The 27,719-nt window shown below is 37.3% G+C and overlaps 1 protein-coding gene across 1 annotated transcript in view; it reads right to left on the bottom strand.

Moving 5' to 3' along the window:
• TMEFF2 (transmembrane protein with EGF like and two follistatin like domains 2) overlaps positions 1-8,967 on the bottom strand; it is a 231,660-nt gene extending 222,693 nt beyond the window's left edge. The window contains exons 1-2 of the mRNA XM_028510576.2: positions 8,354-8,967; positions 5,897-6,006 (exon numbers count right to left, since the gene is read on the bottom strand). Of these exons, the coding sequence (XP_028366377.1) occupies positions 5,897-6,006; positions 8,354-8,525 (282 nt within the window). The 5' untranslated portion in view covers positions 8,526-8,967. The remainder of the gene's footprint in view (positions 1-5,896; positions 6,007-8,353) is intronic.
• Between the last annotated feature and the right edge of the window lie 18,752 nt (positions 8,968-27,719).

Genomic DNA, 27,719 nt, shown 5'->3' with positions numbered 1-27,719 from the left:
ACTGGGAGTGAAGTGTGGGAGGTATTTATTATCTCTGTCAAGTGCTAGTACATAATGCTGATATGCATCTTAAAATATGAAATAAATGGATACAATACTCATATGCCACTTCTGAGGGATGGAGCAAGCCAAGTGTGAGCAATGCTAAAAACAGAGCTACTAAGTTCCAAGCACAAGCCAACAGGGAGATTTGTAAGGAGTTGAAAAGAGTTCAACTGTAGATTATCAACAAGATGGATTTTGCCCTTCAGTACCATGATTTGCACTCATCAATATGAGTAACACCAAGGAAGGGTACTCTACCAAGGGTGTCTGATCTTTTGGTATCTCTAGGCCACACTGGAAGGACAAGAGTTGTCTTGAGCCACACATTGAATACATTGTGACATGTAATCACAAAAAAATCTCATAATATTTTATGTAAATTGACCATTTTGTGTTGGGCTGCATTCACAGTCATCCTGGGATGCATGTAGCCCGAAGGCCTCAGGTTGGACAAACCTGTAACAATTAAGGCTCAGGAGTGGAAGTCTGGTCCTAGGTTCTCCCACTTCTCTCACTGCCTTGGTGTAGGACTTGGTGTATATTACTCAAGAATTAAATGTTTAACAAGTTTATAGCTCAGTTTCCCCATTTGAAATGGCTAAAGAGCATTTAGGAGGATTAGCAGAGTTGTGTTTTTAAAACACTTTGCAATATTCATTTATAAAAGGAAATAAAAATGATTTGCCTTTCATGATATGTATTTTTGCTAGCAGTCACCACCATCTAAAATTGACACTAAAACATGCATGTCTACAATTAGAAAAATAAAGGAAAACAGTATAACCCTAGTATAAAAATAGGCTAACTACTACATTAAAATATGTCAAGTTGTTTGAAATAGTTTTTAGTGGTAATCATGATACTGCTCAGTTTCAGATGAAGGGACATATTCAGATGTTAAGTGACTTGTGAAAGGCTACATAGTTGGCTGGCAAGAGAAAAAACAAGACTGGGGCCCAGATGGTTAGGCCCATAAATGTATGTGTTGTACAAACTTCCTCTCAGGGAAAAAGTGATTCTATTTTTTGTAAGATGTTTTAAAATCTTAAATTTACTTTACAAATATGTGTTTTTAGAATGATTTTGTTCCCAAATGCCCACATTGCTTAAGAAAACAGCTACATGCCACATGGGTAGATGCAATGACTTGATACTCTAGAATATATGGAATTCATTTTGCTACAAATTAACAAAGGATTTATATGAGAAGTTTTTCATGTGATTTATACATGCTTGGTTAATAAGAATTTTATTTAACTGAGATTTCAGTATCTAGTAACTATGCATAACTTATATTTTATTATTGTCCACACCTTCCATAGAGTCTGGCATGTAGAAGGTTCTCTACAGATGTTAAGTGAATTCTGCTATATTCCTAGTTGTCAAAGGTTTAGGGACAATGACTTAAAATATGGTATGTTTCTTGCTCAAAAGAGAACAAGATAAAAAACCCACATATGTCCCAATCCATTGATCATTCCACAGGTATCTTCTACTTCTCTGTGACTACATTTCCTTATATGGAAACATTTTTATGGTTTTAAGAGTGGGCAGTTTGTGACTAGGGGGAAAGCAACTCTCTGACTCCTGAGACTGGAGGCTAGGTCATCACAGGATACATCACAGGATATGGCTCTTTCCGTCTCTCTGGATGCCTGTCTGAAACCCAGCCAACTGTGCTGTGAGGAAGCCCAAGCTAGCCCACACAGTTAGATCCACATGGAAAAGGACCAAAGTTCCCAGCCAACAGTCAGACATAAGAGTGAGAACTCTGAGCTAAGTATAGAACCAAACCTTTGAGTTCCCTGCCTCACCTCAGCTAATGCCAGAGGGAACAGAGATGAGCTGATATCATTAAGCCATGTCCAATGGCAAATTCTTGAACAAAATAATGTTCACTGTTTTGTGCCACTAGTTCTGGAAAATTGGTTAGGCCTAGTATGTAGGAAAATTACAGATGTGAAGCATGGTTTATTAAATAGGTTTTCAGGAACAACATCCAAAAAACACATGGACAAAACCAGTGGGGGAGTGGAAGGATGGGAGGGAGGTGGGTTTGGCTGGGGTGGGGGGAGTGGTAAGGGATAAATGCAGACAACTGTAATTGAACAACAGTAAGATAATTAAAAATATATTTAATGTTTGAATAAAGTAATACTCAAAATATATAAGTTTTCATCGTATTTTAAAATTATAATCTGATAATTGATAATTATTTGACCAGTGCAATATGTGAAAAACTATATGCCTTCTTTTCTTCCCTCCATCCTTCCTTCCTTTTTTTCCTTTTTTCTTTCTAGTTTCCTTTCATCCATCTTCCCATTCATCCATCTCTATATCCATCCATCCATCTATCTGTTCATTTATCCACCCACCGTTTCTAAATTTTCATACCCACAAATGATTTACCAGATTGACCAGCACACCGTTTGCTGTGTAGATAGGAATGTAGGATATACAAAGTTGAAGCCCTCTTCTGAAACTCATATCATCACCTAAGAATTAGTTGAACTACTTTTGATATTAAAAGTTCTCCACAATAAATATGTACTTTTGTAGTTGCTACTGATGTTTTTATTTGCAAATATCATGTCCTGGAAAAAAATAGATTTGGTGTCAGAGGACCTCAGTTCTTGCTTTAGGATCACCACTCAGTGGTAAGTTATTTGTATTTATGGGCCTTAACTTCCTCATTTTTAAAAACAGAAAATAACTATTTCACTCAGTTGTGAGAAATAAATGCAATCCAGCAGTCCCACCTTACCAATGGCTTCCGTTACCTGTAGTTAACATCCATTCAAAAATATGAAATTGAAAATTCCTGAAATAAAGTAATAAATTCATTACTTTTCAATTGTGTGTTTTTCTAAATAGAGTGATAAAATCTCAGGCCAACCTGCTCCATCCCACTGGGATGTGAATCACCCTTCTGCCCAGCATCTCCATGCCGTGCACGCTCCCTGCCCGTCAGTCACTTAGTATTGTCTCGGTTATCAGATCAAATGTTGAGGTACCACAGTCCTTGTGCCCAAATCACTCTTATTTTCCTTTATAATGACCCCAAAGTTCAAGAGTAGTGATGTTGGCAATTCAGAGATGACAAAGAGAAGTCATAAAGTGCTTCCTTCAAGTGGAAAGGTTAATACAGCACTGTAAGATATTTTGTGTGTGAAAGAAAACACATGAGTATAATTTGTATTTATTGTTGTTAATCTCTTACTGTGCCTAATTTATAAATCACACTGTCATAGGTATGTATGTATAGGAAAAGGCATAGTAATGTATAGGGTTTAGTACTACCACTAGTCTCAGTCCCACGAGGATATGAGGGACTACTGTAATATGTTTGAAGGGTAGAATACATTTATTTTAAGTCATCTAAAAGAGGTGAAGGCAACTCTATGTTCACTTTAGTGCTTCAACAATAATCCAAATTGGAAAACATTATAGGTTATAAACACACACATTCATTAATCTTTGAAATTTCTCTATCAGCCAAAAAGATCATAGTGTGTAGCTTATTTGAATGAAAGAATTATGACCTCATGTCTTTCAGAATAACACACAGAAAAATAGATTTTCAGAATATCTCTTTTTTCATCAGATACTGAGAATAGATTTTCAGAATATCTCTTTTTTCATCAGATAATTACAGGGAATTAAAAAAAAACAAATTCCCTGAAAAGTATTGGAAAGGCCTAACTTAAGATACTCCCAACCAAAAACAGCTTATCTATTATTTTTGGTACAGTTTGTACATTTTCTTTGATCATCAACTTAATTCAGACACTCTAGTTCAAGGTTTGTGCAGAGTCTAATTTTTCCACTAGAGAAATGTTCATTTTTCTCCTGACACACTGACAACAATTGTGAAGCACAAGCTAATAGCATCAGTAATCTAGTAACAAACTTAAAATGTTACAGGCATTAGGAAAAGAAAATTTACATTTTAGTTTCTGATTTAAACTTGTAGTCATTGCCCCCCCATCCAAACTATCCCACTCAACAATTATTTAACTAAATGACAAATTTAATTGGTTGACCAATGCATGAAAAACATTAATATATTGTTGATAAAAGTTTGTTGATAAAAGTTTTACCAAAATCCTCTGTGAAACCTGAAAATCCAGAACCATTTTTTTAAAAAGAAAATTATGCATTTCCTTTTAGTAGCATGTGTCCACTTAGAATTTTGTGAACTCTTTTTTCTTCGTTAAATCTTGTTAGAATTATGGCTTTCCATTTGAGAAATATTTTTCTTGATCTATTTTACACTGTTTATGAGCTCACTTCTTATGTCTACCCTTGGTTATGAAAACAAGAAAAATTTATAGGAATTACACATTGAAAGCAGAAGAAATCCACAAAATCCTGTGGGCCATTAACTAATGAATCACCCAACTGTATTTTTCCTTTAGTTAACATTTGGGGAAAGAATGAATTGGAGAGTTCTCACCCTCTATCTCTCTCATGCAGTCTCTCGTGCAGTTCATTGAAAGACCATAATTACATTGTCGATGTGGCTGAAGGTCTTACAGGTTGGTGTTGCATGCACATTAAATATGCAAGTATATGTTTGTAAAACTATAGAATTGTCTAAAATATTATAGTATGGTCATAGCAATACTTACCCACCAGGAGGTAGTGTGCTTTGCAAGTATCAGTTTTACTGCTTTATTAGAAAGAAAAAAAGTACTGTCCAAGAAGCTTTTAGCTTATCTATAAGCCAAAGTATATTTAATTGTAAATTTTCTTAACTCTCTCATAGAAAGATTGAATTTGGTCTAAAATATTTAAACTTCATCAATAATCTAAATATCATACACCAAAATAAATATTTAAACCTGAGTTTGATTTTAATGTTTTTATTTTCTCTATATCCTTTTATTTTTTTTTTAGTTTTGCTTACAATCTTGGAAAAGTTTCCACTGATCCCACATAGTTCATTTATGCACAGAACTTTATGTTAGAACTCATGTGTATTTAAAGTAATTCACTAACACCCAAAGGTGAATATAAGACATTATTAGTATGACATTGGTGATATTTGAAAGTATATATGATTATATAAACATTTGGAGATAAATGAAGGTTTATAATTTACATGGTAGAAAATATTTGTTAGATGATGACTATTAAGAGTTCTATTTTTAAATAGTTACTAGTTATCTAGTTTTGATGATAACATCACTACAATCTCGCTCTTTATTTTAATTTACTTTTTAACATGAGCCACAGTACACCTTTCTCATGTTTGTAAAATCACTTGTGGCTATTTGTGCTCTTTTGGATTTCTGGGAGACCCCATTTTAATTGAATATGGTACCCATGGAGCGTTGACACATATGAGCAAACTCCATGATTTCTAAAACTAGCACAGTAGTTTTGAAGTCACATTAAGAAGGAGTTCATTTAAAAACTTAACCAGACTGCCAAGATAATAAAACACAAGGCCATTAAAAGAGAACAATATGATCAAAAGATGACAGTCCCAACCAAAAAGAGCAAAACTACAAATCCACACTTATCCACTGGTTATCGACTATTATTCTCAGTAGTTGGCTTATAAAATATGCTAAAAGAGACACAGAAACATAATTTTCCTTTGACATGCCAAAGGAACAACCTGAACCTCTGTACCTCTATGGCATTTATAACTGTGTCATATGCACTTCTCCCCAAAAACTATGCCTTCTTGACATCGGTTGGCTCTCTCATCAGTACTTTGTTTGGTGCCAGCTTTCCTTTTAGCTTGCATAGCTATAAATTGCCAAGTGATGAGTTGTAAAGGGAGATCCTTGCTTTGTAGTCTCCTTAACAAATTAGAAGGTGCAAATATCAGACTTCTTACCTTGAACTGACAGACGCAAGTCACAGTGTCTCCAATTCTTAAACATTCCCCATCAAATTTACAGGTGTTGGTGTCACAGAGGAAGAGATCATTTTCTCTGTCATCATAACCTCAAATTTAAAGAAAATACCCCAGTCATTTAAAAAGTCATAGACTTTAAGAAAAAAATAGTGATTTCTTGAAACTTTAAAAGAATTACCCAAAATTTTAATTCTGACAACCACATATGTATTACAAGGTCATTCTACAGATAACCTGAAAAATTCTTGTTAAGTAATCAATATTTGTTTTTTTTCAGCAATTCCTTTCTAGTCAGTTCTTTCTTAATATCCCTTTTTTTGATAGTGCTATTTTACTTTAGCTTAGGTTAATACTGGCAGTGCTGAATGAATGTTCAATGTTCGCCTCCTAGCTTCCTTATTTTTTTCTCATCAGGTAGACTATAGTTTACGACCCCCACTCTCTACATTTTATTTTAAAAAACTGGTGATAATCCCTGAATGCCTTTTCACCATTTCTGTATCTTTAATCATTCTTTTTCTTTATGGCCTGAAACAACCTCTTATTTGGAATTTCTCCAGACAAAGAGGAAACAAAGCCCCAATAATAAAGATAAACAGGCACAGTGTTTTCTGTGATGGTCTGTCTGGCTCAAATGAAGATTGATCACCTCTAAGTTAACAGGGGTGGGGGCGTGGGGGTGCCAGGGCCTTGACAGTCAGCCTGGAAAACCAGTTCATTCTCTTTAGTTTCCACAGACTCCTTTATGATATCTGGTTAATAATGAATTTCTTCACTGCCAACCTCAATTTCACATTTAAGTTAGTTATTACTTAAAATAATACTGCAATTAGGGATGAAGCAAACTAGTCATATGGACTACAAAGCTATCAACATTTCAAAAAATTGATTTTACAGGTTGTTTAATATTCCTCTGATAAAGTACTTGAAAAGTGATCAGGCGCCTGCTAAGTGGAAATTTGTCTTTCTGAAATAATATAATGCACATGTGAACCACAAGTAAGTTAAAGAAAACATGTTGAGTTTTTTAAAAAATGGCAAATTTAGAAATTTTTAAAAACAGAACAAAGGCAATCTATTGACCCAAATCTAATAGGGTTGCAAAACTTAACTTGTATTTAAAAAGCACAAACTACAATGATGTATAAATTTTTCCTCATGAAATTTATATCACTAACAAGCCAGGACTACATATTCTCTCATCCTGTAAGTTACAGTTGGTTATTACATTTTCCCCAAAGTTACATGCACTTCTGCTCACCACACATCCTTTGAAAACCCCTTTATTTATAGCCAGATTTAACTACAGAAAGATCATACTTAGAGAAGATGAAAAATCACATACACAGTAGCTAAAACTGGAACATATCACACCTAGGGAACAATACCAACGCGTGTTAATGGAGTTTAAAATGCCAGTGAAATCACACCACAATCCCTCCTGGTATACTAAGGGCTGTCATACTGAAATGTGAAGCCAGCTCAGAGTGCAGCAACTTCCATCCGCGGGCCCTATTTCATTAGGAGGTTTCAGCAAAGCAAAGCCTGCCAAGCTCTGGCGTTCAGACTCTGAAGGGACCCAAGCGAGAAGGAAGAGCGCCTGATTCACTCCTAGGAACTGTGTTCAGAAATGGAGGAGTCAGAGCCCAAGGGGTCGGTTCTGTTCTCCGCATGGTTGCCTGTGAGCCTGGCTAGCCTTGGTCATGCCCACCCCGGCCTGGGAGACCTAGGAATGATTGTTTTTCAACTTCCCTCCACCATCTAGGAGCTCTCGGAGGCAAGAGAGAGGCATCTGTGGGCTGCCAAAACAATGTCTTTTGCAGCCAAGGAGAGAGAGGGAGGGAGAGGAAGGGGGGGGGGGGAGAGAGAGAGAGAGAGAGAGAAGGAGAGACACTAAGAGAAGGTTGGGATTGAATCTCGTGAAATCAAGCTCCTTTAGAATCTGCGTGACCCGGACTAGTGCACTTTTGCCAGGAACCAGTGTTTCCCCTGCAGTCACCATTTGATTTATTGCGTTCTTGGTCGTTCTTTCTCATAAAGTTATCTCTAGCCCATTCTAGCAGACTTTTTTTCTTTAATGATGCTAAAGATTCGGTTTTGGTGTTTCCCCAAGGATTGATGCTCTTTTCAGCGAGCCCACAAAGCCATCCCGTTTAATATTTCTTAAAATCTTCGCCATTCTAATTTAAGTGCAAGGATGCAAAGATTCCTACACCTGCACTTTCTGCTCATCCCAGGCCCCTCCCGCACCCCAGCCTTCCCTAGCGGCCTGGAACAGTTCTCTGTGTTCCTTCGGGTGGAGGTCAGTCGTCTCTGGGGTTTGGGGCAGTAGGAGTTGAGGGGCTAGGGAGACGCTCTAGGTTAAGCTGGTCTGTGCTGGAAACGCGCGTCTTCTCTGAGGGGTTAAGGGTTCAGAGGCTGGGGTTCTGGACTTACCAGAGCAGTTCCAGCCGGTAGGTGTTTGGCAGTCACTTAAGGAGGTAGGGAAAGCCGCAAGCTTGACCGGGCGGGCTACGATGAGTAGCATGATGGGCAGCAGCAGCAGCCAGCAAAAGCCCTCGCAAAGTGTCCAGCTGCTGCACTGCCGCGGGGACTCCCACAGCACCATGACTAGTTCGCGCAACTCTGCAGCAGCAAACGGCTTCCGAAAAACACACTATCGTTGGGGCCCGGCAGCGGGCTACTGAGCATCCCGCGGACGGCGGCAGTAGAAGCAGTGGCGGTGGCAGTGGCACCTGACGGCGAAACAGCAGCCAAACCCGCGCATGATCTCGAGAGTTTTAGCAACATCCAGTGACCCGGCTCAGCTCCGGCAGCGAGAGGGTCGTTGGCTGAGAAGCTACGCCGGAGACCTGGGAAGCTCCTGCCATAAGAAAAGGGCTCTGGGAGGCCGGGGGAGCAGGAGACCAGACTCCAGGGACAGAGGAGAGGAGCCCTAGGAGGCAGGGTGGAGGAAAAGTCAAAACGCCCCGCAGCCAAGCAGCCGCCTCTCGCGTTCTGCTGCCCGCATCCCTCTGGCGTTTGGGAAGCAGCAGGTCCTTAGCCCGCCCGGGATCACGTGGGAAGAGGCAAACGGCGCTGATTGGCGGAGCGGGATGCAGGTCCCGGGAGGGAGGGGTCGACAAGGAGGTGCAAGGAGGAGGCGACGGTGGATGCCACAGATGGGCTAGCTCGCCAGGCTCTGGCCCGAGTAGGGCTAGAAGGGGAGGGCTCAAGCAAAAAGCGCAAGCTTCTGGGTGGGCTAATCCCACACCTGTATAGTATACCACCTGTCCTTTCACTCTCTGCCCCCAACCGAGAGCAGGCTCCGCTGGCTGTAGCGCCCTACTTCCGTGCATGACCCCCGCCTGCTGCCGGGTGGCATCTCTCAGAGCTGGAGCTGGTGAGGGCGGAGGTGGCAGAGAAGCGGTAGCAGCAGGGCAGAGAGGGGAAAGCGGGCGCAGAGGAGAGGGCGTCCTACTGGCGCCCAGCGCTCCAGCTTGCGGGAGCGCGCCGCCTGGCTGTAAAAGAATACAGGTTGGGAATACGCTGCGGAGAGCCCAGGGACAGTTCTCTAGGGAGAAGCAGGGAGCCGGGGACGTGAAAGGCGGTGGTGTGAGCACAGCTTTGGCCGGCCTGGAAGCTGCAGCAGTTCCCACAGGAGCCTGAGACCCTGAGGCTGCTCGCCAAGCTGGCTCAACCAGTCTTCCAGGCTCTCTCCTCTTCCTTTTCTCTCTCTCTTCTGCCCTCCCGGGCCCCCTGCAGTCCCGACCCAGCTCGAGGAGCAGAAGGTTTGAAGACCTCTCCCCATCCCACGCTTATCTCTGGCCAGCAGCCCATTTGTGTTGCTACCTGGGAAGTGCGGGCAAATGTGTTTAGAAGGTAGGATTTGGTCGGGACAAGTGGTCAGAGAGAGGAAGGGGAGGCTCCTCTGCATCGTCAGCAACGGGTGGGTTGCCCGGTGCGTTCTCCGGGAAGCGGCGTCTGAGAAGGGCGGCTCAGCAGGACTGACCGAGCAGGGAGTGGCCCTGGGCACTTTGCGCTGGTCCCTGCCCGGTCGCCGTGACCTGGGCGAGGGAAGAAGGTCTAACTTGACAGGAGTGTCTCGCTCTACGCTTTTCTTTCTTTTGCTCCTGCCGGTGTCGGGCACACCGCGTAGCCGGACCCGCCTTCTGCCTGCTGCATTCTTCACGCAGTTAGACACACTCTTTAGACTAATGGTATTTTAGTCCTTAGTAACGGGACCCGCGGCTTCCTGGGACACGGATGGAAAGGAACATCTTTCTCCCTTGACCCTCGTAGTTATTGCAGTGACAGTGTTTTGGATGAGTTTTCTTTTCTACGTAATTGTTCAGTGTTTAATGTGTGATCCTTCAATGATTCAGGATTTTTTTTTTCTGTCCCCGCAACCTCCCTCTCTAGTTCTCTCCCCTTCCTTCCCTTCCCTTTCCTTCCTCCCTGTCTTCCTTCCTCCCTTCTTTCTTTCCTCAACCCCCATCTCTTCCTTTTTCTCTCTCTCTTTTTAATTCTCGCCATTCTCTCTCTCCTTCTCTGTCACCTGAATTTAGAAGAGCATTGTTTGATAACATCTCACGGGCAATTTGCGTCCATCACCAATCACAAGAGGCACCAACACACTTTGAAAACAGGGATTAGCATCGTTTATAGGCACAGCCAGAAAAACAAAAAACAAACAAACAACAACAACAAAAAAAACTGTACCCTATACCGGACCTATCTTTTTAAGTACTTTAACCTCCATCCTCCTCCCATTTCCTTGCATTTTAACTTCTTGGAGGGATGTGATCACGCAGCACCTCAGTGTCTCAAAGAAATCTCATTTTTTCCCGTGTGAAACCCACTCCTTTATCTTACGCACCTGCCTCCGCTGGGAGGTGGCCCCCACCCCACCCCCCGCCCACTTCCAAAGATTTCTGAATCTAAGTGCCTCTCACTCCTGACAATTAAGCAGCGGATCCCAGCATTCTAGTCGGTGGCATCTCGCTCCTCACCGACGAAGACTCCATTAAAACAGATCAATTTGACCAGACGTTGGAGGCATCAGAAAATCGGCTTCTAGACAGTGCAGCTAAATTCTTTAAGGAAACGAAATGCCCATTAGATAGAGCTGCCAGTCGACACTGAAAAAAAAAAAAAAGAATCAGAGATGTCTTTTGCTGCTGCCCCCTTTCAGCAGAGACAGCAACATAAATATACGATTAATATACATCAAGGTTTAACAACTCCTCAGAGTGAGAACATGTCATTTTCCATGGCAAGGCTGGTGTGCTAACTAATCAAGCTTATGAAAATAAGTTAGGCTTGGAACTAAAGGCAAAGAAGTCTTTAAAAGTGTTTATGCAGTAATTATAATAATGAAGCAGGACCTGCTGGAATATCAGTGCTTGGCTATGTAAGTAGAATTTTACAGAACCTCTTAGCAGAGTAAAACTGTTATTGAATTCTCTCTTAAGTAAATTTTTGGCATGCTTTCTAGTAACATGTACTCTTCCTAAGACATTTTGCCCAAAGTAACTTAAAACTCCAAAGGAGTTAATTACCAGTTGTGACTGGTTAACAAATGCAGTTGCTTCCACAGAGGTTCTTTAAATTATTAAACAGTTGGAAGCAAAGCATTTCCAATAGGAATGCTGTGATTTTGTTCAGCTTACTTTATACTTAGTGTTACAGTGCCACCAAGAAACAAATTCTGAAACTGGCAAGCACCACCAAGTGGCAGAAGAACATCATTCACCAAACAGGCCATAGTATTATTGAACATGTAAATAAAAAATATATACATTATTTAGTCTCATCATTAGTACAAAGGAAGTAGACAGGCATTAAATTTTGTAGCAGTGGAGATCAGATCAGTGATTGGATTAATGCTTCCACTTTTCTCCTAACAGGATTCAATCACATTATTTATTAGAATTAAATTTAAAACAAGGTCTACTGGTTGTACTTTGCATTGGGTGTTTATATGATTACTAGTAATACTACACCATCATTTCATGAACTTGCAAAATTGCTCATTAAAAATTGTACACAATATTTGTTTTCACTGTTCCTGAATTAAAAGTTTATTTATGTCATACACCCTCTAGAACTCAGAGGAAGTAAAATAAAATTGTAATATTATTAGGTAAAAATAGCAGAGTATTTTTTTCCCCAGAAAAGTTAAAAAGATGTTTGCATGCGGAAAGGGATTCTCATTAGGAAGTGGAGCATAAAATGGCGACTCAGGTCTTGAGCTTCTTGTCCTCTGAGAGAGGAAACTGTGACTGAGAACACATCTACTCTGTCCAAGCAGCCTCTTTGCCTGCCCTCATTTTGGAACACCAGTAGCACCCAAACTCCGGAACTCACTAAATCTCAACAATGAGCAATGAAATTTAGTGTTTCATGCTTGGAATTAGTATTCATTACTTGAGGGGCCTTCTTTAAAAAAAAAGATAAATTCTAGATCTCACTACTAGGAATTCAAATTTAGAAGTCTGGGGTTGGACCATGGAATTTATATTCCAAAATCATCCTTTAGAACTAAGATACTCTTATATGATAAGTTAAAGTATATCTGAATTCTTGCTCAGTTTTCATAAGACTTCTGGCAGAGAGGTTTCTAAGGCAGGATAAAGGCTTATATTCAGTGCATACATCTGTCTATCGACCATTGGGAAATGAATTCTTGTACTCATACATTCACCAATATGAATTAAGCTTCTAATTTGTCTGACTCAGTAATTTTGTGTTTGTAATAGGTTTCCTCATTTGTAAAATGTGGATAATAGTGACACCTACTTTCTATGATTTATCTGAAGATTAAGGCAAATACGGTTTAATTTTGATGGCCTTAAGGAAAATGCCTATATAAATGAGTGAATAAATATATGAATATGTGCATGTCATTACACTGAGATATAATCAAAAGTAACTAAAGATACCAAATTATGTGTCTATAGTGCTAAATATGTACACATATGTTGATTACTGTAATGAAGTATAGTATCATTTTTATATCTAACACAATATCATAACATTTTGTCCCTTGATTTCTAGCCTCTCTCAGAGAGAGAGATAGATATTTTTATGTCAGATAAGTAGGTAGGTGGATAGACAGATGGATAATAATGTTCCAAATACTTATTCCGTTTTTATTTATAATTTGTTAATATTAAATACCTATTTTATTGGTAACTAACAAATATATTAGAGCATTAAGTGTTTAATTTGTAGATCAAATGCCATTGACAATGTTCCAGGGAAGTCATCTTTATTTTTGGTTGATTTTTTTTAACCGAGTACTTAAACTTGTTATTTTTCCAACTTTTGATGCACAAATGATAAATAATGGTTTAAAGAAATAATTTTATAATGAAAAAGTTTTCTTATGACTTATGGATTCCTGTGCCCTTAATTATTTTTAATAGTTTATGTTTAGATGTATCATTTCATTCCTGGAGAAATAATTTATTTCCTCTTAGGGCAGTGGTCCCCAGTCATGAGCATATATTATATTCACCTGGGGAAATAAAAGATACTGATGTAAAGTCTCCATTGCAAATCTGGGCTCTCTGGGGGTGAGGCAGAGGCACTGCTACATTCCTTAAAGTGTCCCTGGTGATTGTAAGGCATGGTGTTATTGTTGACAGCCACTGCCAAGGGGAAGGTGAATGAGTGGGAATTTCCTCCTTATCCAAATTATCCGAGTTTCAGCAGGTAAGAAGAGTGATTTTTTTTCACTTAAAACTGTTAAAATAAACATCTCACAAAAGGTCTCTTTGATTAAGATATTTAACCAAAACAATATGCTGCAATGTTTGTCAATAATTTGATATTTAATTTAATCACAACAGTATTTTAGAGCTTAGTTTAAAACATTTTTTTGAATTTATTTATTTATTTTCTTTTTTTATTTTAATCTTTGTTCAAGTACAGTTTTCAAATTTATTTATCTTTAATGTTTTATTATTTATGCTATTACAGTTGTTTCAATTTTTCCCTCTTCTCTCCCCTCCACTGAGCCCACCCTCCACTTCCGTAGTCAATCGCCATTTGGTTGTCCATGTCCATGGGTCCTTCATACATGTTCTTTGACTAATCCCCTCACCTTCTTTCAAAGAGTCCCCAGTTCCTCCTCCCCTTTTACAGCTGTCAGTCTGCTCCATATTTCCATGCCTCTGGTTCTATTTTGTTCATTAGTTTATTTTGTTCATTATATTCCTCTTATAAGTGAGATCGTATGGTATTTGTCTTTCACCAACTGGCTATTTCACTTAGCATAATGTTCTCTAGTTCCATCCATGCTGTTGCAAAAAGTAGGGATTCTTTCTTTTTTCTGCTGCATAGTATTCCATTGTGCAAACATACCAGAGTTTTTTAATCTACTCATCTACGGATGGGCACTTACGTGGTTCCCAAATCTTGGCCACTGTAAATAGCACTGCTGTGCATAGAGTGGTGCGTAAATTCTTTTGAATTGGATTCTGAGTGTACATTCCCAGCAGTGGAATTGCTGGGTCAAAAGGCAGTTACACTTTCAGTTTTTCGAGGAAATTCCATGCTGTTCTCCACAGTGGCTGCACCAGTCTGCGTTCCCACCAATAGTGTACCAGGGTTCCCTTTTCTCTGCATCCTTGCCAGCACTTGTGGTTTGTTGATTTGTTAATGATGGCCATTCTGACAGGTGATACAATGAGGTGATATCTCATTGTAGTTTTAATTTGCATCTCTCTGATGGCTACTGATGTTGAGCATTTTTTTTTCATATGAAACTCTTTTTTTCCCCATCAGAACCAGAAGCTTGTATCAGTTTGAGAAGGAACTGCTTTTCATGCTCGTCTTCAGCTGGCTGCTCAGGCCTTCTATTCAACTAAATTAGAATTGGACTACTCTTCGGCTTTTTGAAAAGTATTAGTAACAGTAGTTCTTGCAATTTGTGTTATTAGCATTTCACTTATTTCTTACAACAAGCCTCAATCATTTTTTCCATTACCTGTGACACTGAATTTTTTTGTTTTTGTCCTCATGTTACTTGTCAGTGGCATGACAGGTCACTCGAGAACTAACGTTCTCAACAATTTTTGCTGCTCCTTCTACCCAAGTTTTTCTCTCTTCTCTCTCCCTTCAGCCCCCACAAAACAAAGAAGTAAAAAGAAAAATTGGAGGGGGAAGGCATCTGTTAGAACATAAATTTGGGAAATGCTTTACCCCTCAGCTCACTTGTAGCTTCACAATACACATTTGCATTTTAAAGCTCTGAGGAGCTCTGCAGTAAAATCAAGCCAAAACTCATCAAATAAAACTAAACTCCTGTTTAACTTTATTGAACTCAGATTTTCCAATATTATTTGATCATGAAATCTCTTTTAGCAAGAAAGTGGAACAATAAACCATGACAATGGATTTCCACAAAGCATACCATTAGTAACAATAGTTTAAAGAAACGAGGCTTTTAAAAAATTGTGTCAGCATGTTGGATGGGAGAGCTGATCATTCTCTCTGACTTTTCACAGAAACTCCTAACAGTCAGCTCACAGTAGGGTAAATACTCCACAACTTTATTTTCCCACAAGACTTTCCCTGTTATCATAAACATTTTGGGAAGATGATTAAAATGTCAGCTCTACCATGTCAGACCTTAAAAATTTTCCTCAACATTATTTTATGTAAAATCTAAATTAAATACTCTAAATTCTCTAACAGCTATAGTAACAAAGGATCAGATACAGATTGTGCCTGATAACACTGCTTTCTGAAAAGCTGTATCTAACATTGTTGAACATGCTAAAATTTTTTAAATAGAATAACTCACAAGATTTTAAAGAGAATTTAATTGACATGTGTATACCACTATATTCATCTCTTTGCTTTGCAAGATAAATCTGGACCCTTAGCCACTCACTGGTTATTATTAGAGCTTTCAATATAATGACAAGGTGAGGTTTTCAGACAGACCAGGTATCTGTGAGCACAGGAGTTAGGATTTTTACCCTGACACAAGCTGGGTATCCATGGCCTAGTTATTTTGTTTCTCTGAGACTCAGTTTTGTCTTGGCCAGACTTGCTTTTGTTACTTGGAAAACAAAGAAACTCAGCCTGGTGTAAGGAGAGTATGCTGTGCAGCTCTGGGAGAAGAAGAAGGCAGGTTTCAGGAGGGACTGAAATCTGTAAATAGAAACTCATCTGTACAGCTAAGGCAGACACTCATCTCATCTTTCTGTGGTATGATAACATTTTTTCTTTACTTTAGCTATTTCCACTCTTCTCCCTCCTGTCTTCTAATTATCTCTGTAATCCTAACATCCCCATCTCAGATGTGCTTATAAATTGCATTTAGCTACATTAGATGTCTACTGTACACTATATAGATATTATTCTGAAATTGTATATAGTTTATTTTTATTTTATTATTTTATAATTTTTAATCCTCACATGAGTACATTTTTTCATTGCTTTTAGAGAGAGAGGAAAGGAGAGAAAGAGAGAGAGTAACATCAATGTTAGAGTGAAGCATCAATTGGTTGCTTCCCTTGTGCACCTGGACCTAGGATCAGGGCAGACTAGGGATCCTATACATTTGAACCAGGGGATCACACCTGTCCTGTGAACAGTCTAGGGATTGTACCCAAAACTCAGGTATGTACCCTGACCAGAAATCAAATAAGCTTTAGGTTACAGGATGACACTCCAAACAACTGAGCCACAGCAGCCAGGGCAATTGTATATGTTTTAATACATCTAAAACAGAGAAGAGATATCTCCAAAACAAATTATTTAATGACAGTACAACTAGCTTCTTTTTTTAGTTTATATAAATTCTTCAACTTCCTTTTTATACTGTGACTTTTGTATATAAAGATTTTCTTTGTATAGACAATAACTATTCAGATAATATTAAAGTGCAAAGATCTTTAATTTCAGTTCAGGGAGATTATTCTTTGTGTATACCTTAAGGATGTATCAAAATGCTTTATACATAGCTGGCATTCAGCAGATGATGTTAAATTAAATTAAAATGATAAAGCTACAGATAAATGCAAATTAAAACTACAATGAGATATAGCCTCACACCAGTCAGAATGGCTGCCATCAATAAATCAACAAACAACCAATGTTGGCAAGGGCGTGCAGAAAAGGGAACCCTATTGCACTGTTGGTGGGAATGCAGACTGATGCAGCCATTGTGGAAAACAGTATGGAGTATCCTCAAAAAATTAAAAATAGAACTGCTTTATGACCTACTGAGTCCATTTCTGGGAATTTATCCAAAGAAACTGTAAACACTAACTTGAAAGAATATGTGTACCCCTATGTTCATTGCAGTGTTATTTACAATAGCCAAGACTTGGAAGCAGCCCAACTATCCATCGGTAGATGAATGGATAAGAAAGCTGTGGTACATTTACACAACAAAATAGTACTCAGCCATAAAAAAGAAGGACATTTCACCCTTTGTGACAACATGGATGGACTTGGAGAGCATTATGTTAAGTGAAATAAAGCAGTCAGAGAAAGACAAATACCACATGATTTCACTCATATGTGGAATCTAATGAACAACGTGAATTAACAAGCAAAATAGTGATAGACTCAGATGTAGAGCGGAAGAGCAGGTTGACAGCTGGTGGGGCTGGTGGTTGGAGGGCATGGAAGGATCGAGCAAAAGAAAAAAAAAAGAAAAAAGGGGAAAAAACACTCCAGAAGGAGTGCTCCAGGAAAGGTACTAAGTCACTTTGGAATATTTTATTTGATTCAAGAGTTATTTTTGAATGAAAAGCTGGTACTCAGGAGGTGAAGCTTAGAGCACATTAGGGAGCACTTCAGCAGAGGACACTGCTTCTTTCCCTAGGTGTTCTTTGAGGGGTGGTCTTTAGTCTCAGCCTCATGTGGGTAGCATTTTATATTCATGGTCTTAGCCTGTAATTGTGTCTTAACTTTTTGGTGCTTTGGCATTTCCCATTGCTTCAAGTCAGCAGATCAACCACTCAAGTCATCAGACCATAAAACAAATGCAAATTGTCTTGATGTGAAATGTGAGATGTTCAAGTGATGTGAACAAAGAGCGAAAGGTAGGCAGCAGGTGATATTTGGGTCTCTCTCTCTCTGTCTACATATACACACACACATACATATAACATAAATATATGTGTAAATCAGCTTATGGGCATATATATATTACACCATTAACACCATAAAACTTCAATCTTCCATTCTTTATATACATGTGTGATATATATAGTAAATCAAAAGGATATATAAATATAAATTTTTGTATATTTATATATTTATATGTGTATGCATGTGTATATCCTTTTGATTTAAAAATGTCTCATAATTTATTCAGGCCTTATTTATAACATTTATTTTATTTTATTTGCTAATTAGAATTAATGCAGCAGCGATACATGATTTACTGTCCTCTCAGCAAATAGCTACCCCACTCTCCCAGTAAAGAGACAAAAGGTCACAATGACATTGTAAGTATGCTTTTGGGCACAAAAACTGAGGCAGTTAGCAAACAAAGCCTTACTTTTTGGTTCTTAACTACTCTCAGTGAGGAATGAATTTAACCTGAGTACAAATATGGGGAATATTAGAAATACCTTTCCAATTTAATTCAGATATTCTTGCACACAAATGTTGCAGTTAGAACATAATTTCTTACAAGCTAAATGTAATCCACTTGCTGCCATAGTATATAATGATGCCACTGAAATCTAATCTAATATTAGTTGCTGTACTGTAAAATTCAATGGACTGTGGGTTTGTCTTGAACTCTTTCCAAGGGAGTTTAATTATATCATACAATGATAGTTGCATTTGTTAGACATACAAAGAATAGTGTTTAACATGACACACCAGTGTAGACAGAATAAATTAGCTCTTTTCTCTCATAAAGCTAAATCTTTATTTTTTCAGGTTATACAAAATTTTAAAATGTTTTTTTTTGTTCTGTAGAGACAATAGGTTGTGAATCAGCCATCACACAAACAGTTCCTGGGGGAAGGACCAGGACTCCAAACTTGTGTTAGGAATCAGATTTCAAGTTCTGGCTCCAACCCTTGAAGCCATGTGAACCTCATCTCACAATCGTCTTTCGATATGTAACTTGGCAGTTACAATATGAGGATTAAATGAGATCTGTAATCCGCAAGGCTCTCAGTAATAGGAAAGGCACTATATGTCACCTGCTCAAGTGTGTACATATCGAAAGAAGTTTATGTGATTTATTCTTTGCTGCTGAAGTCTTGAGTCAGACACCATCTCTGGTGACATCTCAGCCCCCGACACTTCAGATTGAGAAATTACTCCTAATTGAAGGTCATAGTAGACATAAAATGTAAATAGGTAGACCTATGCTAAGGTTAAGTATATTGCAATCACTTTACATGTGAGACTTCTGATTTTATAGATATGGGCTAATGAATTCCAGAAAAGTAGGAAACTTTAGAAGATAGGATTTGTAAACTTTAAGCACACTAAGTCACTTTGTCTAAAGCAGAAAATAATGGATTTTCTTCATAATCCATCACATTTTGAAATTTTTATCTGTGATTTCCCCTTAAGTAAATAAAACAATAATTTAGAAGTTTCTAAGCCCTGGCTGGCATAGCTCAGTGGATTGAGCGCGGGCTGGGAACCAAAGTGTCCCAGGTTCGATTCCCAGCCAGGGTACATTCCTGGGTTGCAGGCCATAACCCCCAGCAACTGCACATTGATGTTTCTCTCTCTCTCTCTCTCTCTCTCTCTGTCTCTCTCCCCCCTTCCCTCCCTAAAAATAAATAAATAAAATCTTTTTTTAAAAAAGAAGTTTCTAAAAACATTTTTAAGTGTGAGTTTGTAATTGATTTATATTTTTAAAATAGTTGTAATATATGATACCTTGAAGAGGTGAGGAAACAGAATATCATTAGAGAATATGGATAAGCCAATGTGAATTTTATGACCAAATTTAGTTTTAGTGGTTAAACTGTTTCATTATGTATTAGTACTAATGTTAATCATATTTGCACAGCTCTTGCTTTTTATAAGCTGTTTAAATAATCCTCATCATTCTAACAACATAAATATTTTTATTTCCATTTTAGGGGTACAGTTATTAATATTAAAACATTTATCCAATGTTCCAATTTTTAACCTAAGATTTAATGTTCTTGAAGAACACTCATTTTTTTGTGTTGTCAAGGTAACTACAAAGAGCTGAAAGAAAGCTTCTCCAAATAGAATATATGGATTGTAAATATCAGTTTTTTTTAACTGTTATCATACGGTCAGTGATTGCTTCCTTGTTGCACACATTGTCCCACTTGCACAGTTGTACTGGAAGTGGATGCTAATAACCTGCATTTGGCTTGTGCTTTAATGCAGTAGAATAGCACATTTCTTAATTGCATATTATTTAGAAAGGCCTACCATTTAGAAGAAAGCCTTATTCAGAGGCATTGCACACACAACTGGGAGGATATTGTGGTGAAAAGATATCAACAATAACTCCATTAATGTTTAGCTTATACCTGCATCTAATGGGCACTAATGCATCTTACATGACATATGTGAAGATAAATTTACAGCATTAATAGACTTACGTTCCATAACAATAACCTATTTCTCTAACAAGTTCTTCTCTAATAAAATATTGTCTTGCCAGTGTCATCTGATTGAAAGGCAAAGAGTTAGCAATGCTGCTGTTATTGACATAACAACAAAATGCTCTCATCTTGGTGTACAATGTATATTTGTATTACATATGAACATATTAGAAAGTTTCATTTCATGAAAATGTACATTTAAGAAACATTAAGTTATCTGTCTGGAGACATAGGTCATCTTCATATAGTTTAGGATTTCAGTTCAATTTTTTAATGTTACTTATTTTTGCTCCATTTCCTTTCAGAGAAGATTTAAAAGAAATTTAAGGCACTTGGTTTCTCATTTTGATACCTCTGAAGTTGTACACATGAAGAGGCAATCAATCAGCTCAAACATTTTAAAATCTGACTTCTATAGACACGCCTGAAGTTATTTCAGTTACAGATTCCTGATCTTAAAATAACTTATGAGTTTTGAACATATGAAAGTCTAAGTAATGTTAATTCTAACATGAAATAAATCTTAAATTTGTTTTCTCAATTTCAACATTATAATGACAGCCTGTATCAAAAATCTCCTGAAATCTCATTAATCTCATTGCCCATTTCACTGTGGACTTGTGATTCTTTTTCTATATACTAGTGATACTTATATTTTAGAGAATCACATAATTGAGAAGTGTTTAATAGATAAAGTTCTTCAGAAAAATATTCATAAGCTTATGCCACAATATTTTTGCACACAGTTTCAGGAGATTCAAAGAGCTCTCCCAGACCCATTAATGACCCTTAGGATAAACACTATTTCATCTGAGTCATCTTTCATTATTTGTGGGGAAAATGGCATCACCAAATTATACAAACCATTTTTTAAAACAGAAATTTGGTATGAAAAGATGATAGCTTATTTCCAAATGACATGGCTCACTTTCTTTTTCCATTTTATGATCTACTTTTTGATTTTTAAAAATAGGAGCCATTTCAAGTACTTCAACTGAGGGGGCTGGTTGCAAATCAGTGAACTACTTAGCATTATAAATAGTTATATTATTAAATTGCATAAGGTTTCAAATTGGCAAATATTGGTAGTAAAATAAAATATGAAAATATATGAAACTGTGTTGAATGCACAACTTATTACCAAAAACATATTTGTCTATGATGTCTGTGATCACTTCAATATTTGTATATATGTCAATGTAACTTAGCTAAGAGAAAAATTTATATTTCATATATATGTACCCCAGTATAATTTACAAAAGATATATATATATATATATATATATATATATGTGTGTGTGTGTGTGTGTGTGTGTGTGTGTGGACATCAGTGTCCCACTTCTTTCATTATCCAATACTCCTTAAAAGTAAATTTTCTAGCAAAAATCAGTGTTACTAAAATAAATTTGTAGACCATTTTTAAAATTATGATGACTTTGAAAATATTTCTGTGAGACTCTCTGAATAAATTATATCTCAGAATCTAGAATTAGATGATTATTACTGAAACATATGCAAACAGTGCAAAAGTCCACTCTAGTTGTCACTTAGTAAATTACTCGGTACATTTTTTTCTTAATTTACATTACTTGTTAGAAGAACATCTAGTGAATTTATGACAGATTAAAGTAAATAAAGGAAAGGAACATCTCTTATAACATGATGTAAGTAGGAATACCATTTTTATCTTGCACTTAGTTTTCAAGAGTCAGAGTCTTGTATTTAATTCTCTTAATTTTCAGCTTCATTTTTTTTCTACATACCCTTATGCTGCAAATTTAAGATCACTATCTGAGTGTTTTCATTTTCTAGGCTAGGTTAGGGTTTAATTAGGGAACATTATTAGAACAATAAAATAACAAAAATATTAAATCCCTTATCAATGATCTTTGGTAAAAATAAGAAAGACTATGTTTCTGTGGGGTTATCCATAATTTATGGATTGTTTTTCTTTTCAGTTGTTGGTTTGTAACCTCAGGAACTCCTAGAATGAAATAGGAAGGTGACTGCCATACTGTAAGGGTAAGGAAAGACCGAAAAGACAGACAGGCCTCTCTAGATTAGTAGGTGGTAGCTTTCATTAAGTCAGGGAACTCACATATAAGGTTTCTCTTGGGCACTCAATATGAGTAGGTCCCAACACTAGCCCACCAGAATCTTAAAAGTTTACACTGATGTCTTAAGAGGGTTCAGACACATATATCAGCTATGTGGAAATGTGGGAAGAATGTATATTCCAAAGACAGGGGAGGTGGTGATGAGCTTTCAGGTGCTGGCATCCAGCTCTCTGGTCAACTGGTGGTCACTTACTCTTGATGACCTCCTCCAGCATTAACATACTATTTTTAAATCAATATCTTAAGTCCATCTTTCTCACCACCTGGGTATCATACATGGAGTTACATGACTATACACTGAAAAGTATGTAGATTCATGTCCAAACATGTGATAGGATGGTACATTCATTTATTCCACAATGTTAATGCCTACTATGAGTCAGACCCCAAGTTACCTCTGTGGATGCCACAGGGAACAGGATAGACAGTCATAAGTGGTTTAACAGGGAAATGGGCTCAGTGGAAAAGAGAGATATTAAATAAGTAATTACACAAATAAGTAAGTGCGAAAATTTGCATGATGGAACAGTGTGGCAGTCTACTGTCCATAGTGTATATAACACATGGATCTCATGTAGGGGCTCAGGCAGCTGTTCATTCATGTTTTCACTCATTTATTTAAATATTGGAGTATCTTGGGGCTACCATTCCCCTCCCATCCTTTTTCCACCTTCTGCTTAGGGAAAGGTGAGGGTTAATTGTTACAAGAGATTGAGGTGATGTCACTGTGTAGGAAGAGGAAAATCATGACGCACGAGTGTTCATGGGGGGACAGTGAGTGAGTGGACAGTTGTCATCGACTGTGGAGATGTTAAGTAAGATGAGGGTTAAAAATGTGCCACTTGATCCCTGATCATTGTGGCTCAGTTGGTTGAGCATCATCCCACAGAACAAAATGTTGCTGGTTTGATTCCTGTCAGGGCACATGCCTGGGTTGTGGGCCAGTCCATAGTTGGGGCACAAGCGACAGGCAGCTGATCGATGTTTCTCTCCCTTTCTTTTCTCCCTCCCTTTCTCTCTCTGAAAAAATAAATAAAATCTTTAAAAAAATGTGCCACTTTAGTTTTTAACATGGTGTTTACTGGTGACCTATCAAGGATAGCATTAATGGGATGGAATCCAGAGAGAAGATGGTGGGTTAAGAGGTAGTGTTAAGAGCTTGACTTAGCTTCATCTGATCAGAAAGAAAGCTCTATGAGAACAGGAACTCTGCATCCCCATCAACTAGAACAGTATCTAGTATATATTGTACTCATAAGTGTTTGTCAAGTAAATGAATAAGTTCTGGATGGTAAGCAGAATTTACATAATATAGATAATGCAGGGTCTTGTACATCATGTTAAGGCTTTTGACTTGGGCTTTCTAAGTATAATGTTTTTAAGGGTTAATTCAGAGCCTAGCAGATTAGATTTTGTTTTAAAATGATCACTGTGGTCCCTGAGTATACAATGGATTTTAAGGAAGCAGATAGGCCAGCAATAATGGTTCTGTAGTTTTCCTAACTGAAAAAACAAAAACAAAAAAACACAAACAATACAAAAACAAAACTAGAGTGATTGAACAGTCAACTCAAGCCAAATGACCAGAGAATGAGTCATCAGAAAGTGGGATGTCTTAGTCTTTTTTGAATGGTCAGAACAATAACATTATCATCCATGTAATAAATGATGGAAAATGACATCTTTACTCTTTAGGCTGCTGATATTTACAGGTGGCAGAATTCCTGCTGTTTAATCATTTAACACATATGACCCCTCAGTGTTGAACAATGGGGCTGTCACAGCATAACTGAACTTGCAGAGACTATTTCATATCTCTCCTAAAACCTGAAATCTTTTGCTTTTTACACAAATTAAGCATTCTGTACTAATTTATTTAGCTTCTACCACAGTCCAAGTACTATGTTACATATTAGGGATAGAATGGTAAACAAGATATACATGGTCTCTGCCCTCAGGGTTTAGGAAAAAAGTAGACAAATATGGAATTAAAATCAAGTATGAGGAGTAGTACAAGGTCTGTCCTTTTAAAAGTCCAGCCATTGTTAATATAAGGAGAATGGTGTTCATGGCATCGCTGTAATCTGGCAACCAAGGAGAGTGGACTTGAATGCACATGTATGAGCAATGACAACTTAAATTGTACTAGTCAGTGGGGGTGGTAGGCACCAGTTGAGTGAACGCGCATACTGTGTGGCTGTTACATTAAAAATGACTGAGCGAGTAGAGCAACGAATCTGCATCAAATTTTGCATTAAGCTCAAACATTCCTCCATGGAAACTATTCAGAGAATTCCAAAGGCCTCAGCTATGGGCAGCTGGTGACTGGCAGCTTCATCATGACATTGACATTGCACCCACTCATTATCATGTCTCATGCAGAGTTTTTTGGTGAAACACCAAATCACCCAAGTGACTCAGACTTGGCACTCTCAACCTCTGGCTTTTCCCAAAACTAAAATCACCTTTGAAAGGGAAGAGATTTCAGACCATTGATGAGATTCAGGAAAATATGACAGGACAATTGATGGTGATTGGGAGAACTGTTTGAGGTCCTGAGGTGCCTACTTTGAAGGGAACTGAGGCATCATTGTCCTACATACAATGTTTCTTGTATCTTTTCAATAAATGTCTCCATTTTTCTTATTATATGGCTGGATACCTTATGTACAGACCTCATATGAAAAGATAAGAACCAGAAAATGTTTGAGGACAACATAAAACATATACATTAAGCCCAACTGGAGGAAAAAAATTAAGTCGAGAATTTTTTTTAGCCAGCGTCAAATGGAAATGAATAGGGGTAATAATTTTGGTAAAGAAAAGATGGAATATGAAATCCAGGATTTATACATAGTCTTGCTCATTAAAAGGAATTCAATAGCTAGAAAAATATGAGCAATGATGTCATCTGGGAGACAGGCTAAATGGAGTAGAGTCTTGTAATTCGTGTCAACCATCTTGGATTTTATTCTCAGGACAACAGAAAAATGTAGAGGCATCAAACAGAGCAACAATGCCACTTGTAATTTAGAATTGTAAGCCAGATGTTGTATCAGGATTTTTTGCTTTTGAAGATTTTGTTTAGCTTAACCTGAGCTCCAGTTCTGTCATTTGTGATGAATTTTAAAACATTCTCCACAGATTCTGCAAATATCAAAACTTACTATTTTTTAAAAAGATTTTATTTATTTATTTTTAGAGAGAGGGGAAGGGAGGGAGAAAGGGAGAGAAACATTAATGTGTGGTTGCTTCTCGCACACCCCCAACTGGGTACCTGGCCTACAACCCACACATGTGCCCTGACTGGGAATCCATCCAGCGATCTTTGATCCTGGTCATCCTGGTTAAGGAATTGATCCTGGCTTGCAGGCCAGCTCTCAATCAACTGAGCCACACCAGCCAGGACAAAACTTACTATTTTTATGCTTCTCTCTGATTCTGTACTCCAGACTGCTTGAGGACTGTATCTGTACTTCCACCAATGGCACAAGAATTTACAACTCAACTGTTTGATCTATTCCATAAGCAACCCATGTGTTGACCAGTTTATGATTCTAATGGGCTTTACTATGTCTTTATTAGGAAGAGACTCATCTCAAAATAAGGGCTCTTTCACCATCTCCCTTGTTCTGTCTTTTTAAAAATCTTCTCTTTTCAGCTGCCAGAAGCAATGTTTTCCTATGTTTTATTTAGAATTATTTCACTCATATTTAGAAGTCTTAGAGTCTTATCTTCTACAATGATACACTTAGCAATGTATTTTTTCTAAACAGTACAGTTTCCTATCTAAGATGAATTTGTGACAGCTGGTTACATAGACTATATTTTATTTATTTTATCTTATAGTAGAATTAACACTCTAACTGCCATGTAGAAAAATTATAGCTTATTAGAAAGATGATAAGTGGAAAGTCTCACAAAGATAATCTAATCTTTTTATATAAAAAGTGAATACATTTAAGCTCAAAGAGGTCAAGTAACTTACCATATTGTTAATGGCAGAGTATAGACACAAGTTTAGGTTGTCTTCCTAAATGAGTGTTCTTTTGGTTGGTATCATGTTAATAAATCCTCTCTACAGGTATGTCCTTGCTACTAATTCCAAATTGTCTATGTGCCTCAGCCAAAAATATTTCATCATTCAGGGAAATGGTAAAGGTAGTAGTTTTTATTATACTAACTTTGTTGTGGAACTATTCATGCTCCTTCAAACACCAATTTTCAGACATCATATGTTTATTTTCCATAATACTATCTGCTTCAATGTACCATTGTGAAGTTTTGAGGTCACAACCCAATAAAAAATATAAAATTTAGATGCAACAATAGGACCCTTCCACCAGCAGGAAGGGACTTCCTCATCTGACATCAGCTGCTGAAAAAGACTTCGTAATAAAAAATTTCTTCAGGGCCTTTATTTTGAAAACCTCTATCTGATAATAAGAAAGCATGGTCATTATTTTATCTTATCAAGCAAGATCATAAATGCAAAGCTGTCTCTAAATTGTGAAAGCTGAATTCTGATTTATTTTATTTTTTCATTAAGTTTATTAACCCACATAGAATGCTACCAAGGTAAAGCAGCAAAATTATAAATATTCCAAGTTAAACCATTGTTATAGGTAGTGTCTGTGGCAATAAGTAAATTTACTTTCTTCTATTTGTTTTGCTTCCTGAATTGTTTATTTTTGCTGTTTACAAACAATCTTTTGTTCTATTTCAAAGATTATGATGCATAACATAAGTACATGACTTTTCCACACTTACATTTTACATATTAAATTTCCTTAGAGTAAAAAGTAAAAGTAAATATTTAATGACTGACAACTTTATTGAGTTTTCTCCCAAACAGAAAACTTCTATAGTATGTCTTTAAATGCTAGTTTTCAAGTTCTCATTGATCCTTTATGGTTGAGGAAGCTTACCTAAACAAAACTATAGAAAACAGTTTTTTTAAACTGGAGAATTCCAAGACCATTTATCTTTATATGATCTGAATACCAGTTAAAAGAGTGAATTGAGGGATAAATAACATACAATGTATTTAAGACTTATTTTATTATTTTTTGTTTAATAAAAAACTTTTGGGAAGAATATTTAGCTACTTTATTA

This window comes from Phyllostomus discolor, chromosome 4 (assembly GCF_004126475.2).
Source record: "Phyllostomus discolor isolate MPI-MPIP mPhyDis1 chromosome 4, mPhyDis1.pri.v3, whole genome shotgun sequence".
NCBI classification, from domain to species: Eukaryota; Metazoa; Chordata; class Mammalia; order Chiroptera; family Phyllostomidae; genus Phyllostomus; species Phyllostomus discolor.
Note: the sequence above shows the minus strand (reverse complement) of the source record. Positions and strands in the feature narration are given on the sequence as shown.